Source organism: Eucyclogobius newberryi, unplaced genomic scaffold, assembly GCF_026437365.1.
Source record: "Eucyclogobius newberryi isolate DKJ021-1_F unplaced genomic scaffold, fEucNew1.0.hap1 SCAF_13, whole genome shotgun sequence".
NCBI classification, from domain to species: Eukaryota; Metazoa; Chordata; class Actinopteri; order Gobiiformes; family Gobiidae; genus Eucyclogobius; species Eucyclogobius newberryi.
In genome coordinates, this window is record NW_027315757.1 from 6,209,236 (window position 1) to 6,221,247 (window position 12,012).

The 12,012-nt window shown below is 46.9% G+C and overlaps 1 protein-coding gene across 1 annotated transcript in view; it reads left to right on the forward strand.

Annotated features, from left to right (window-relative positions):
• Window positions 1-7,272: 7,272 nt before the first annotated feature.
• LOC140357879 (carbonic anhydrase-related protein 10-like) overlaps window positions 7,273-12,012 on the forward strand; it is a 165,460-nt gene continuing 160,720 nt past the window's right edge. The window contains exon 1 of the mRNA XM_072442426.1: window positions 7,273-7,678. Coding sequence (XP_072298527.1) covers window positions 7,612-7,678 — 67 coding nt within the window. The 5' untranslated portion in view covers window positions 7,273-7,611. The remainder of the gene's footprint in view (window positions 7,679-12,012) is intronic.

Consider the following 12,012-nt stretch of genomic DNA (forward strand, 5'->3'; position numbering starts at 1 on the left):
CATAACTGCAGGGTGTAAGATGCTGGCAGGGACAGCACACATGGAGCGCCATAACCAGGTGTGATAGTGTACAGAAACATCTGTGCAGAGTACGGGCTGGAGACCCCAAGCAAAAAGTGGGAAACGCCTCCAAAGGTGGTGGAGAATGACCGAGCCAAGATCCTCTGGGACTTCCAGATACAGACAGACAGCATGGTAATGGCAAACCAACCGAACATAGTGGTGGTCGACAAGTTGCAGAGGAAAGCCGTGGTGGTGGATATTGCAGTACCAAGGGATGGAAACATCCATAAAAAGGAACATGAGAAACTAGAGAAATACCAAGGCCTCAGAGAGGAGTTGCATATACACACACACACACACACATATATATTATATATATATACATATATATATATATATACATATATATATATATATATGTATATATATATATGTATATATATATATGTATATGTATATATATATGTATATATATGTATATATGTGTAATATATATATATGTATATATATGTATATATGTGTAATATATATATATATATATATATATATATATGTATATATGTATATATATATGTATATATATATATATATGTATATATATATATGTGTGTATATATATATATATATATATATATATATATATATATATATATATACATATATATACATATATATACATACATATACCTTTCTCTTCACCCTTTACACTGCAGACTTCAGACATGACACGGACAGCTGTGTCCTGCAGAAGTTCTCTGACGACTCTGCCATCATCGGACTCATCACGGACGACGATGATGCGGAGTACAGAGGACTGGAGCAGGACTTTGTGGACTGGTGTCAGCGGAACCACCTCCTCATCAACGCAGGGAAGACCAAGGAGATGGTGGTGGATTTCCACTCCACTGCCCCCTCACCAGTGAACATCCAGGGACGGGACATTGAGAGAGTGGACTCATACAAGTACCTGGGTGTTCATCTGAACCACAAACTGGACTGGACTCATAACACAGACCCACTGTACAGGAAGAGCCAGAGTCGTCTCTACCTCCTGAGGAGACTCAGGTCTTTTGGAGTGACAGGGCCACTCCTGAAGACCTTCTACGACTCTGTGGTGGCATCAGCTCCTGTAGGTGTGGCCTGCTGGAGCAGCAGCATCACAGAGAGGGAGAGGAAGAGGAAGAAGCTGGACAAAGTCATCAAGAAGTCCAGCTCTGTCCTGGGCTGTGCTCTGGACTCGGTGCAGGAGGTGGGGGACAGAAGGGTCCTGGCTAGATTCACATCTGTGCTGGACCATGAGTGTCGCCCCCTGCAGGACACTCTGTCCACTCTGGAGAGCAGCTTCAGTGAGAGACTGATCCACCCTCGCTGTGTGAAGGAGAGGTTTCGTAGGTCTTTCCTTCCTGCTGCTGTCAGACTCTACAACAAAAACTGTTAGTACTGAACACTCGCAATACTGACCTAACCTAATACTGATGTGCAATTCCGTCATATGCGCAATTACTGTTGTGATTCATGTGCAATTCATGTGCAATTACTGTGAAATTCATGTGCAATCTATGTGCCGTCGTGACACATATTCATGTGCAATTACTGTCGTGATCACATGCAATGGTATTTATGAATTTATTTATTTATTTGTCTATGGGAGTTTTTATTTATATCTCTTCTACTGAAAGTGTTTTTCAGACTTCCTATAAGTGATCTGTTCTTCTATATCTACCTCTGTATCTTCCTGCGTTGCACCAATGAAATTTCCCCATGTGGGACAATAAAGGAATATCTTATCTTATCTTATCTTAAGCAGAGCTGCTTTAAAGTCTCTTCTCTGAGCCACAGGGGCCAGTGCAGAGACCTGAGAACAGGACTAATGTGATCGTACTTCCTGGTTCTAGTCAGGACCCGAGCAGCAGCGTTCTGGATGTACTGCAGCTGTTTTACAGCTCGTTTGGAGAGGCCAGTGAGCAGGCCGTTACGTTAATAGACCGGTTGTTCAGCGCGCCACAGTGACGCCTACGACAGACAATCATTATGAACAGATCTGTCTTGTTTAGGCGCTGGGCTCCTCTACGTCCGACACACATAAGTGTGTGCACGTTGTGTTAATCTTGATATCCCTAAGTTCAGTAAGATTTGTCTGAACACCACATGTTTTCAATTTTGGGGAGATTGCCATGGAGTCTCTCATCTCTCCCATTGTGGCCAACTTGTACATGAAGCAGTTTGAGATGAAGGCACTGATCTCCTTTTCAGGCCCTTTCCTACCGCTACGTGGATGACACATTTGTGACAATCAAGAAACAAGAGCTGGAAACCTTCTCAGAGCACAACAATGCTGTGGTCCCGAATATCAGGATTACAAGAGAAGACTCTAAGGAGAACTGCTTGGCCTTTCTTGATTGTTCCACTATCAGAGGAGAGGACTCTAACCACCCACTACAGCACAAGCTGGGAGTGATCAGGACATTACAACATAGATGCCAAGAAGTGCCCACCAGAGGCAGAGCTCAGAGGGCAAGAAGAAGGAGGAAAAACATGCTCTCTCAGCAGTTTGGGCTCTCAACAGAGTTAAAAGAGCCAAAAAGCAGGACAAAAAGAAAACTAAAAATAGTTCTAACAAATAGATGAACAGAACAGGCTTGAGGAGGTTCCGCCCGGTGGGCGGGGCTAACTCAAAGTAGGATAAATATCAGTGTTCTCAGACTCGATCTGCAGATTGAGAATGACTCTTGGATGAGAGTTGAAACATGAAATCTTGTTTTTCTAAAAACAGTGTCCAGATGACTACAACAACAACATAATTTCATACAATAGAACACTCCTGGACCAATGAGAGATTACACAGATAGTGAACAAATATTATATAGTTTATATAATGTAACCTAATTATTATAAAACGTACCTTTGTTATTTGGTCACCGTCTTTCTCCCGTTCTGCAGAAGGAAATAAACAAAGAAACAATCAAACTTCTATTATTCTTGAATAATCTGGAAAGTTACAAGACACTGATTGAAATGTGTATGTTTAAAACCTTCATCGAACTCTGTGTGAGAAAAGAACAAAGAAATGCTTTAACCCCCAAGGTCTGCAGAAAAATAGATTGTTCAAGCTTCAGCTTCAAGTGGCTTTGTTAAAGCTTGAACAAAGTCAGGAAATCCGGGGTTGCACTATCCATGTTTTGCATTCTTCTCCATTTCAGAATCCAAATGCTCCTTGGTTGATTTTTCAATCTTATTTGACGATAGAAGGGACTGGTCCAAGTTAGAAACGAGTTCACTGGAAGAATCCACACTATTTAGATTTTTATAAGCCTTTAAAGTTGTGTTCTGTTTTCCTTGTTCTCACTGTAGATTATAACTGTCTGTGCTGAGCAGTTTGCTCGCACACTCACTTAAATAATCAACATGTCGTTTCAATCTGGAACATTCCCAAAGCCCTAAAAACTGCATTCATTAAGCCTCTGCTGAAGAAGAGCAGTCTTGATTCCACAGTGCTGAATTATTACTGACTCGTTACGTTACCTCGTTACTGCCCTGGAAAACTAAGACTTTACTGCGTTGCTTTGTTATAAATTATATTATATTATATATTATAATATTAGCAATCATTAACATTATTGTATAGGTGCGATTGCGATGGCGTCACGTAGGCAGAAAACACAATACAGAGCAATGCTTCCGGTGGAACTAATAACCAGTCAAATCATCATTTTCTAGATTGTGGTTGTGGGCAAAGACATCAGGGTTTTGCTCACATTTGTCTCTCTCTATCGGACTGTACGACCACGCCCTAAAACTGAACTATTAAAACAGACTTACAAACATTGAACAAAGTAACTTGTGGAGTACTAGAAAAAGTATTTTGAGTGCATCACCAGCTAACGTGTTTCCCCAGCTCTGTTACTGACTCCCACAGTGAGAACAATGCATTCTGAAAGACCAGCCTGAAGTTAACATCATTAGTCCTGCCACGTATCAATCATAAAACGCACCTACCGCTCACCTGCAGCCGCGTGCGGTTCCTCCTCACGTTTCCGCGCGTCTAAGCGCATGGATCTATCATAATATAGTTCCCTCAGTGTACGGGGCAAAATGAAGACGGAGAAAGACAGTTCCAGCTGATTCAGAAGTGGACAGAAATCTACGGGAGACGAGAGATGCGATGCGCTCCGTTGCGCTAATAAACAAACGCACGTGTGTGTTGTATCAGTCCGCACGGGGGAGTGGCATGTGCACTTCCGCCTGAGTTCTCAAATCGCCGAAAAATCGTCCATACCGCCTTTAAGAGTTTAAGTGAAGTCAAACTCACCTTTATCTTGATTCTCTCTGTGCCTCTGTCACTCTCCTCGAGCTCCTGTAGCTGCATGAGGAAACTGAAAGTGCTTTATGTCTGTAAATACAGCCGCACATAAAACCCCGCCTTGAACATCTTGGGTTAGAAAGCACGTGATTTATCAGAAGCAGTGGCAGTTGGTGATGCAAACTATAGGGGGCGCTATTTGACATGACCGTGTTTTAGTTTTTTTAAATGTCCAAAATGTAATATTTAACGTTGACGGTATGGATACATATTTTAAATACACAACTGAAAGGGTCATGATAATTCAATGACTTGGAGGCAGATTCCATTTGTGAGAAAATACATAAAATTACATTTTACACTTGATAAAATATCAGATTGTAAAGAGCAAAACAAAAATATCAGTGTTACGGTGACTTATAGTATCAATAACTACAAGAAGAGAATATAAAAAACACAAACAGTTGTTACATTTAACATGTAACATTTTACATTTTCATAGTAGTTTTAGTCAACCAGAAAATATCTATTTGAATTATAATCAATTGTATGTTATCACTTCATGAACATGTTCAGATGTGTTTCTTGGACTTTGAGTTTGTTTCTGATCTGGTTTGAGGCTCTGAACTTTTATTGTTCATTTATTTTTAGTAATTATTATTAGAAAAATATAGTACTTCTTTAGTTGACAAAATATCTACTGTTGGTCCTAATTTATGATTACATCTTATTAAGTTTTTATTTAGAATTAGTCAGCAAAAATATGACTTTAATAAAAACTATTACATTTTTTTAGTTAACACTTCTTGGGGCCCATTTCAAAGAGGCCCAGCATCCGATTCCTTCTAAAATATATTGGGTTAGAGCAGGTTAAACTTCCAAGAAGAGGATGAAATATGAAGCAGCTGCTCCAAGAGAAAGTTTAACAAACACTGGCCCCTAGTGGCTCAAATCAACAAGACAAGATCAGATGTTACTTGAAGACAACAATTCACTGCTTAACCTGTGGAAGACTGAACTATGACTTAATCCTGTTCACTTTGTAAATATTAAACTACATTTTTACCTCCACAAAAAAAAAAAAAAAAAAAAATTACCCAAACAGTTTTCTTTGTGCTGTTTTACAGTTGGAGCCTCTGTCCCTCTGACGCTCTCTGCACGGCCCTGTATCCAGGCCTCCTTCTGCACAGGATCAGGAGACTATGGACTCTCTGAAGCTGAAGAAGGAGACAGCCTTCATGGCCTGGACGTGTTTCAGGTTTTTAAAAAAGCCTCTGCTCAAAACTGAACCGTCACTCTTGAGGATCAAAGTGCTCCACGGCTGAGGCCCCTGTGCAGGTTCAGCTCTACGACTCACAGGCCTGACAGCTTAGTGACCTGGAAACACCAGCCAGGCTCCATTTGTCCTTCATAAAACACTATTAATGATTCATGTCGGCCCACATGGTTTATTGGACCACATATCTAGTTTAAATCCACACAACAGCTTTGAAACTGGCAACGCAAATGAGAAACTCTTTCTGCTTTCTGATTGTCCACCATGTCAAGTGCTGAATGAATAAATACTTGTTATTAATGTGATGAAAATACCATGTAAACCACTTCAGAATACTTGTTTATTGTTGCAACAAAATGAGGATAAAGCCCATTTTATAAACAGGTTCCAAACATAAAAGAACACAAAACAACAAGAGGAATAAAGGCTGAATTTAATGTCATTAAAACAATAAAACTATTCATATAATAAGATTGTGGTCCATTCATGTTTGCCCTGATGAAGACGCTGTGGGCCGCTCCATGTCACTCTGATAAAGGACTTTAAATACAAACATGTGCCTCGGACGTCTTTTATTCATTCATATTCATTTTTACCAGTGTTTTAATTCAGGGGAGACCAGGGCATGATGTCACACTGTATTTTTGTTTGAACACAAAGGTGAAAATCAGATGTGTGTTTTTAGGGTCTGCACTTCTCTCCTGAATATGAACTCATTTGATCTTTGTTTGAGAATTCTCCAGAAAAATATTTTATAAAGTCGCAAGTAAAAAAATGACCATGCATTTCCAAGCAATTGAGTTTAACGTGGCAATAACAAGCACAATGTTTTGTAAAGACAAATTAAACTGATCTGTTTAAAGTCACTGGGGTAAAGGTTAAGGGTAAAGTTCAGGACAAGTCGTCACATAAACTCCCTTTATAGAACAAAACATCACACAGTTCATTTAATAATGTGTAATTGACACAGTAAAATGAATCATTGTGTGAGACTAAAACACAGTTCACAGATTCAGTCAGAAGAATGGCTCTTTTCTGACCCAAAACAGAGTCACAACTTTAGATTCCCCCATTTCATCATCGCTGTGGGTCAGTTTGTCACAGCCTCTGACCCTGACTTTGACCTCTCATAACTCTGACATTTGACCTCTCTGTTGTCTTCAGTTTCTGAGACAGAAACAGGAATGAAAAAAGTGTGACCCATGTTCTCTCCTGCTCCAGCTCTGAAGCCTGAAGCTGCTGTAACTCGTGTGCACCTCCTGTAGAAGCCCGCTAGAGGTCGCTCCAAGTCCACGGCTCACAGTGACGTTCTGTGGGTCACTTCATGTCAAAGGTGCGGACTTCACACGCACACTAGTCTGTAAGAGTTTAAAAGAAACCTCAGAAACACATCTTATTTATTTATCATACAAACATTTAACATAAAAACATCTCAAATGACACCGCACCACAAAATCCCACTGATAAAAAGTTGAAACCAAACACAAAATACATAGAGAACGTTCTAGTCTCGCACTTTGACGCACGGATTCTGTCAAACGCCTGGATTTTGTCACGTTTTATTGTAAAAACACACGCGCGCCGGTGCCGGGGGAACACTACGGGAGCTACGGGAGCTACGGGGAGCAGGCATCATCCTCTATGCCGTGTGAAGTGCGCTCTGAGCGGGGCTGAGCGGGGAGAGAGAGCGGCTGGTTACGTGCGCCGTGCGTCACTGGAGTTTCCTGGATGCTCTCTCTCCTCTTTGGGAAGAAACGGTGCGCCACGATCCACGAGCAGCACACGGAGGGAGGACGCGCGCTGATCTTTCACACCGCGCTGTCTTTTCCTGCTTCTGAACGTGAGGATGGCGCGTACAAGTCCCAGCGGAGGGTGGACGCTCTAAACTCGGGAGGTGCGGGGTCCGATCGCTTCCAGGACGGAGCGAAACGCGAGCTGGGAAGGTTTGGAGAAGATGCTGAAAGTTTGTCCGCGCGGTGTTGAAGTGCGAGCCCGCCACAGCTGAGCGACATGAGCCGGACCTGATCCAAGGATGCTCGGCGTTTGGGATTTAGCCGTGCTCTTTGTGCAAGCGTGTGTCGTCTGCACGTCTGCGTCAGGTAAGAGGAGGAGAAGGAGGAGGTGGGGGGGGGGGGGGGGGGGGGGGAGAGAGGAGGAGGTGGAGGAGAGAGGAGGAGGTGGAGGTGGAGGAGAGAGGAGAGGAGAGAGGAGGAGAGAGGAGGAGAAGGAGGAGGTGGGGGAGAGGAGAGAGGAGGAGAGAGGAGGTGGAGGAGAGAGGAGGAGAAGGAGGAGGTGGGGGGGAGGAGAGGAGAGAGAGAGGAGGAGGTGGAGAGAGGAGGAGAAGGAGGTGGAGGAGAGAGGAGGAGGTGGAGGTGGAGGAGAGAGGAGAGGAGAGAGGAGGAGAGAGGAGGAGAAGGAGGAGGTGGGGGAGAGGAGAGAGGAGGAGAGAGGAGGAGGTGGAGGAGAGAGGAGAGGAGAGAGGAGGAGAGAGGAGGTGGTGGAGAGGAGGAGGTGGAGGATGAGAGAGGAGAGGAGAGAGGAGGAGAAGGAGGTGGAGAGGAGGAGGTGGAGGATGAGAGAGGAGAGAGGAGGAGAAGGAGAGAGAAGAGGAGGAGAAGGAGGAGGTGGGGGAGAGGAGAGAGGAGAGAGGAGGAGGTGGAGGAGGTGGGGGAGAGGAGGAGAGAGGAGGAGAGAGGAGAGGAGAGAGGAGGAGAAGGAGGAGGTTGAGGAGGAGGTGGGGGAGAGGAGAGGAGGAGAAGAAGGTGGAGGAGAGAGGAGAGGAGGAGAAGGAGGATGAGGAGAGAGGAGGAGAAGGAGGTGGAGGAGAGAGGAGAGGAGAAGGAGGTGGAGGAGGTGGAGGAGAGGAGAGAGGATAAGGAGGTGGAGAGAGGAGGAGGAGGTGGCGGTGGAGAGGAGGAGGTGGAGGATGAGAGAGGAGAGGAGAGAGGAGGAGAAGGAGGTGGAGAGGAGGAGGTGGAGGATGAGAGAGGAGAGAGGAGGAGAAGGAGAGAGAAGAGGAGGAGAAGGAGGAGGTGGGGGAGAGGAGAGAGGAGAGAGGAGGAGGTGGAGGAGGTGGGGGAGAGGAGGAGAGAGGAGGAGAGAGGAGAGGAGAGAGGAGGAGAAGGAGGAGGTTGAGGAGGAGGTGGGGGAGAGGAGAGGAGGAGAAGAAGGTGGAGGAGAGAGGAGAGGAGGAGAAGGAGGATGAGGAGAGAGGAGGAGAAGGAGGTGGAGGAGAGAGGAGAGGAGAAGGAGGTGGAGGAGGTGGAGGAGAGGAGAGAGGATAAGGAGGTGGAGAGAGGAGGAGGAGGTGGCGGTGGAGAGGAGAGAGGAGGAGAAGGAGGTGGAGGAGAGAGGAGAGGAGGAGAAGGAGGTGGAGGAGAGAGGAGAGGAGGAGAAGGAGGAGAGGAGAGACAAGAGGAGAGGAGAGGAGGAGAAGGAGGTGGAGGAGAGAGACAAGAGGATGGAGGAGATACAGAAGGAGAGAGGAGGGGAGAGACAAGAGGAGAGAGGTGATGGAGGAGAAAGGAGAGACAAGAGGAGAGAGGAGATACAGAAGGAGAGAGGAGGGGAGAGACAAGAGGAGAGAGGTGATAGAGGAGGAGAAAGGAGGAGAGAGGAGAGACAAGAGGGGAGAGGAGATAGAGGAGGAGAAAGGAGGAGAGAGGAGAGACAAGAGGGGAGAGGAGATAGAGGAGGAGAAAGGAGGAGAGAGGAGAGACAAGAGGACGGAGTAGATACAGAAGGAGAGAGGAGAGGAGAGACAAGAGGACGGAGTAGATACAGAAGAGAGGAGAACAGATTGAGATGGAGGAGATGAAGGAGGCAAACAGGAGTCTTACAAATGTAATTTCAAAACAATTTCCTTTTCATGACAAAAGTCTGTGGTGACGTCACATTCCTTCTTGTCCTGTGTCTTCTTCATGATCACAAATGAGACATGTCTTCACAGATTGTCTTCTCGCACATGAGACATAAAGATCTGTCCTTAAAGCAGCTCCTACATCTAAACTTTACACTCTTGGACTTAAAGCCACAGTGTGTAACTTTCTGCAGGAGGAAAGAGGAGCTAGAGCAGTTTGATTCCAAACTGTGGAGTGTTACAGCCAAAGGAACAAGAGCCTCCAGGACCAGTACGAGTCAGGTTTGTGGAGATGGCGGCTCATGAAAAAGAGCAGACTTCCTGATGTCATGTGTCGTCCTGGTGTGATCTAAAGTCTGCTCCTCACACGTGACTGCAGCAGCTCCTCAAATCACAACCAGGCTCTTTAAAGCTGCACTATGACACTTTCCACCTGCTTGTGGTCGCCATGGAGATGGATGAGTTTAATGCCATGTAGTGGAACATTCTAGACAAAACGACTTCATTCTGGAAACATTAGAAGAGACAAACGAGTGCATTAGAGTTCTGTTCATTATGACGGTGGTGCATAATGATATAATGAGGAGGAGGAGGAGGAGGAGGAGGAGGGGGAGGAGGAGGAGGAAGAGGAGGAGTAAGAGGAGGAGGAGGAGGAAGAGGAGGAAGAGGAGGAGGAGGAGGAGGAGGGGGAGGAGGAGGAGGAGGAGGAAGGGGAGGAGGAGGAGGAGGAGGAGGAGGAAGAGGAGGAGGAGGAGGAGGAGGAGGAGGAGGAGGAGGAGGGCTGAGGCACCGCTGCAGCAGAGTGGGAGGAGCCCAAGCTGCTGAAGACTGAAAAGCTGAGACGGAGGTGAAAGTGTGGCAGCAGAAGTGGACAGAGGAGGAGTCTGTGGTACATGAGCAGCTCCTTCTCTCCAGCACCTCCTTCTCTCCAGCACCTCCTTCTCTCCAGCACCTCCTTCTCTCCAGCACCTCCTTCTCTCCATCGCCTCCTCTCCATCACCTCCTTCTCTCCAGCACCTCCTTCTCTCCAGCAACTCCTTCTCTCCAGCACCTCCTTCTCTCCAGCACCTCCTTCTCTCCAGCACCTCCTTCTCTCCAGTACCTCCTTCTCTCCATCGCCTCCTCTCCATCACCTCCTTCTCTCCAGCACATCCTTCTCTCCAGCACCTCCTTCTCTCCAGCACCTCCTTCTCTCCAGCACCTCCTTCTCTCCATCGCCTCCTCTCCATCACCTCCTTCTCTCCAGCACATCCTTCTCTCCAGCACCTCCTTCTCTCCAGCACCTCCTTCTCTCCAGCACCTCCTTCTCTCCAGCACCTCCTTCTCTCCATCGCCTCCTCTCCATCACCTCCTTCTCTCCAGCACCTCCTTCTCTCCAGCACCTCCTTCTCTCCAGCAACTCCTTCTCTCCAGCACTTCCTTCTCTCCAGCACCTCCTTCTCTCCAGCACCTCCTTCTCTCCAGCACCTCCTTCTCTCCAGCACCTCCTTCTCTCCAGTACCTCCTTCTCTCCATCGCCTCCTCTCCATCACCTCCTTCTCTCCAGCACATCCTTCTCTCCAGCACCTCCTTCTCTCCAGCACTTCCTTCTCTCCAGCACCTCCTTCTCTCCAGCACTTCCTTCTCTCCAGCACCTCCTTCTCTCCAGCACCTCCTTCTCTCCATCACCTCCTTCTCTCCAGCACATCCTTCTCTCCAGCACCTCCTTCTCTCCAGCACTTCCTTCTCTCCAGCACCTCCTTCTCTCCAGCACTTCCTTCTCTCCAGCACCTCCTTCTCTCCAGCACCTCCTTCTCTCCAGCACCTCCTTCTCTCCAGCACCTCCTTCTCTCCAGCACCTCCTTCTCTCCATCGCCTCCTCTCCATCACCTCCTTCTCTCCAGCACCTCCTTCTCTCCAGCACCTCCTTCTCTCCAGCAACTCCTTCTCTCCAGCACTTCCTTCTCTCCAGCACCTCCTTCTCTCCAGCACCTCCTTCTCTCCAGCACCTCCTTCTCTCCAGCACCTCCTTCTCTCCAGTACCTCCTTCTCTCCATCGCCTCCTCTCCATCACCTCCTTCTCTCCAGCACATCCTTCTCTCCAGCACCTCCTTCTCTCCAGCACTTCCTTCTCTCCAGCACCTCCTTCTCTCCAGCACTTCCTTCTCTCCAGCACCTCCTTCTCTCCAGCACTTCCTTCTCTCCAGCACCTCCTTCTCTCCAGCACCTCCTTCTCTCCAGCACCTCCTTCTCTCCAGTACCTCCTTCTCTCCATCGCCTCCTCTCCATCACCTCCTTCTCTCCAGCACCTCCTTCTCTCCAGCACCTCCTTCTCTCCAGCACCTCCTTCTCTCCAGCACCTCCTTCTCTCCAGCACCTCCTTCTCTCCAGCACCTCCTTCTCTCCAGCACCTCCTTCTCTCCATCGCCTCCTCTCCATCACCTCCTTCTCTCCATCACCTCCTTCTCTCCAGCACCTCCTTCTCTCCAGCACCTCCTTCTCTCCAGCACCTCCTTCTCTCCATCGCCTCCTCTCCATCACCTCCTTCTCTCCAGCACCTCCTTCTCTCCAGCACCTCCTTCTCTCCAGCAACTC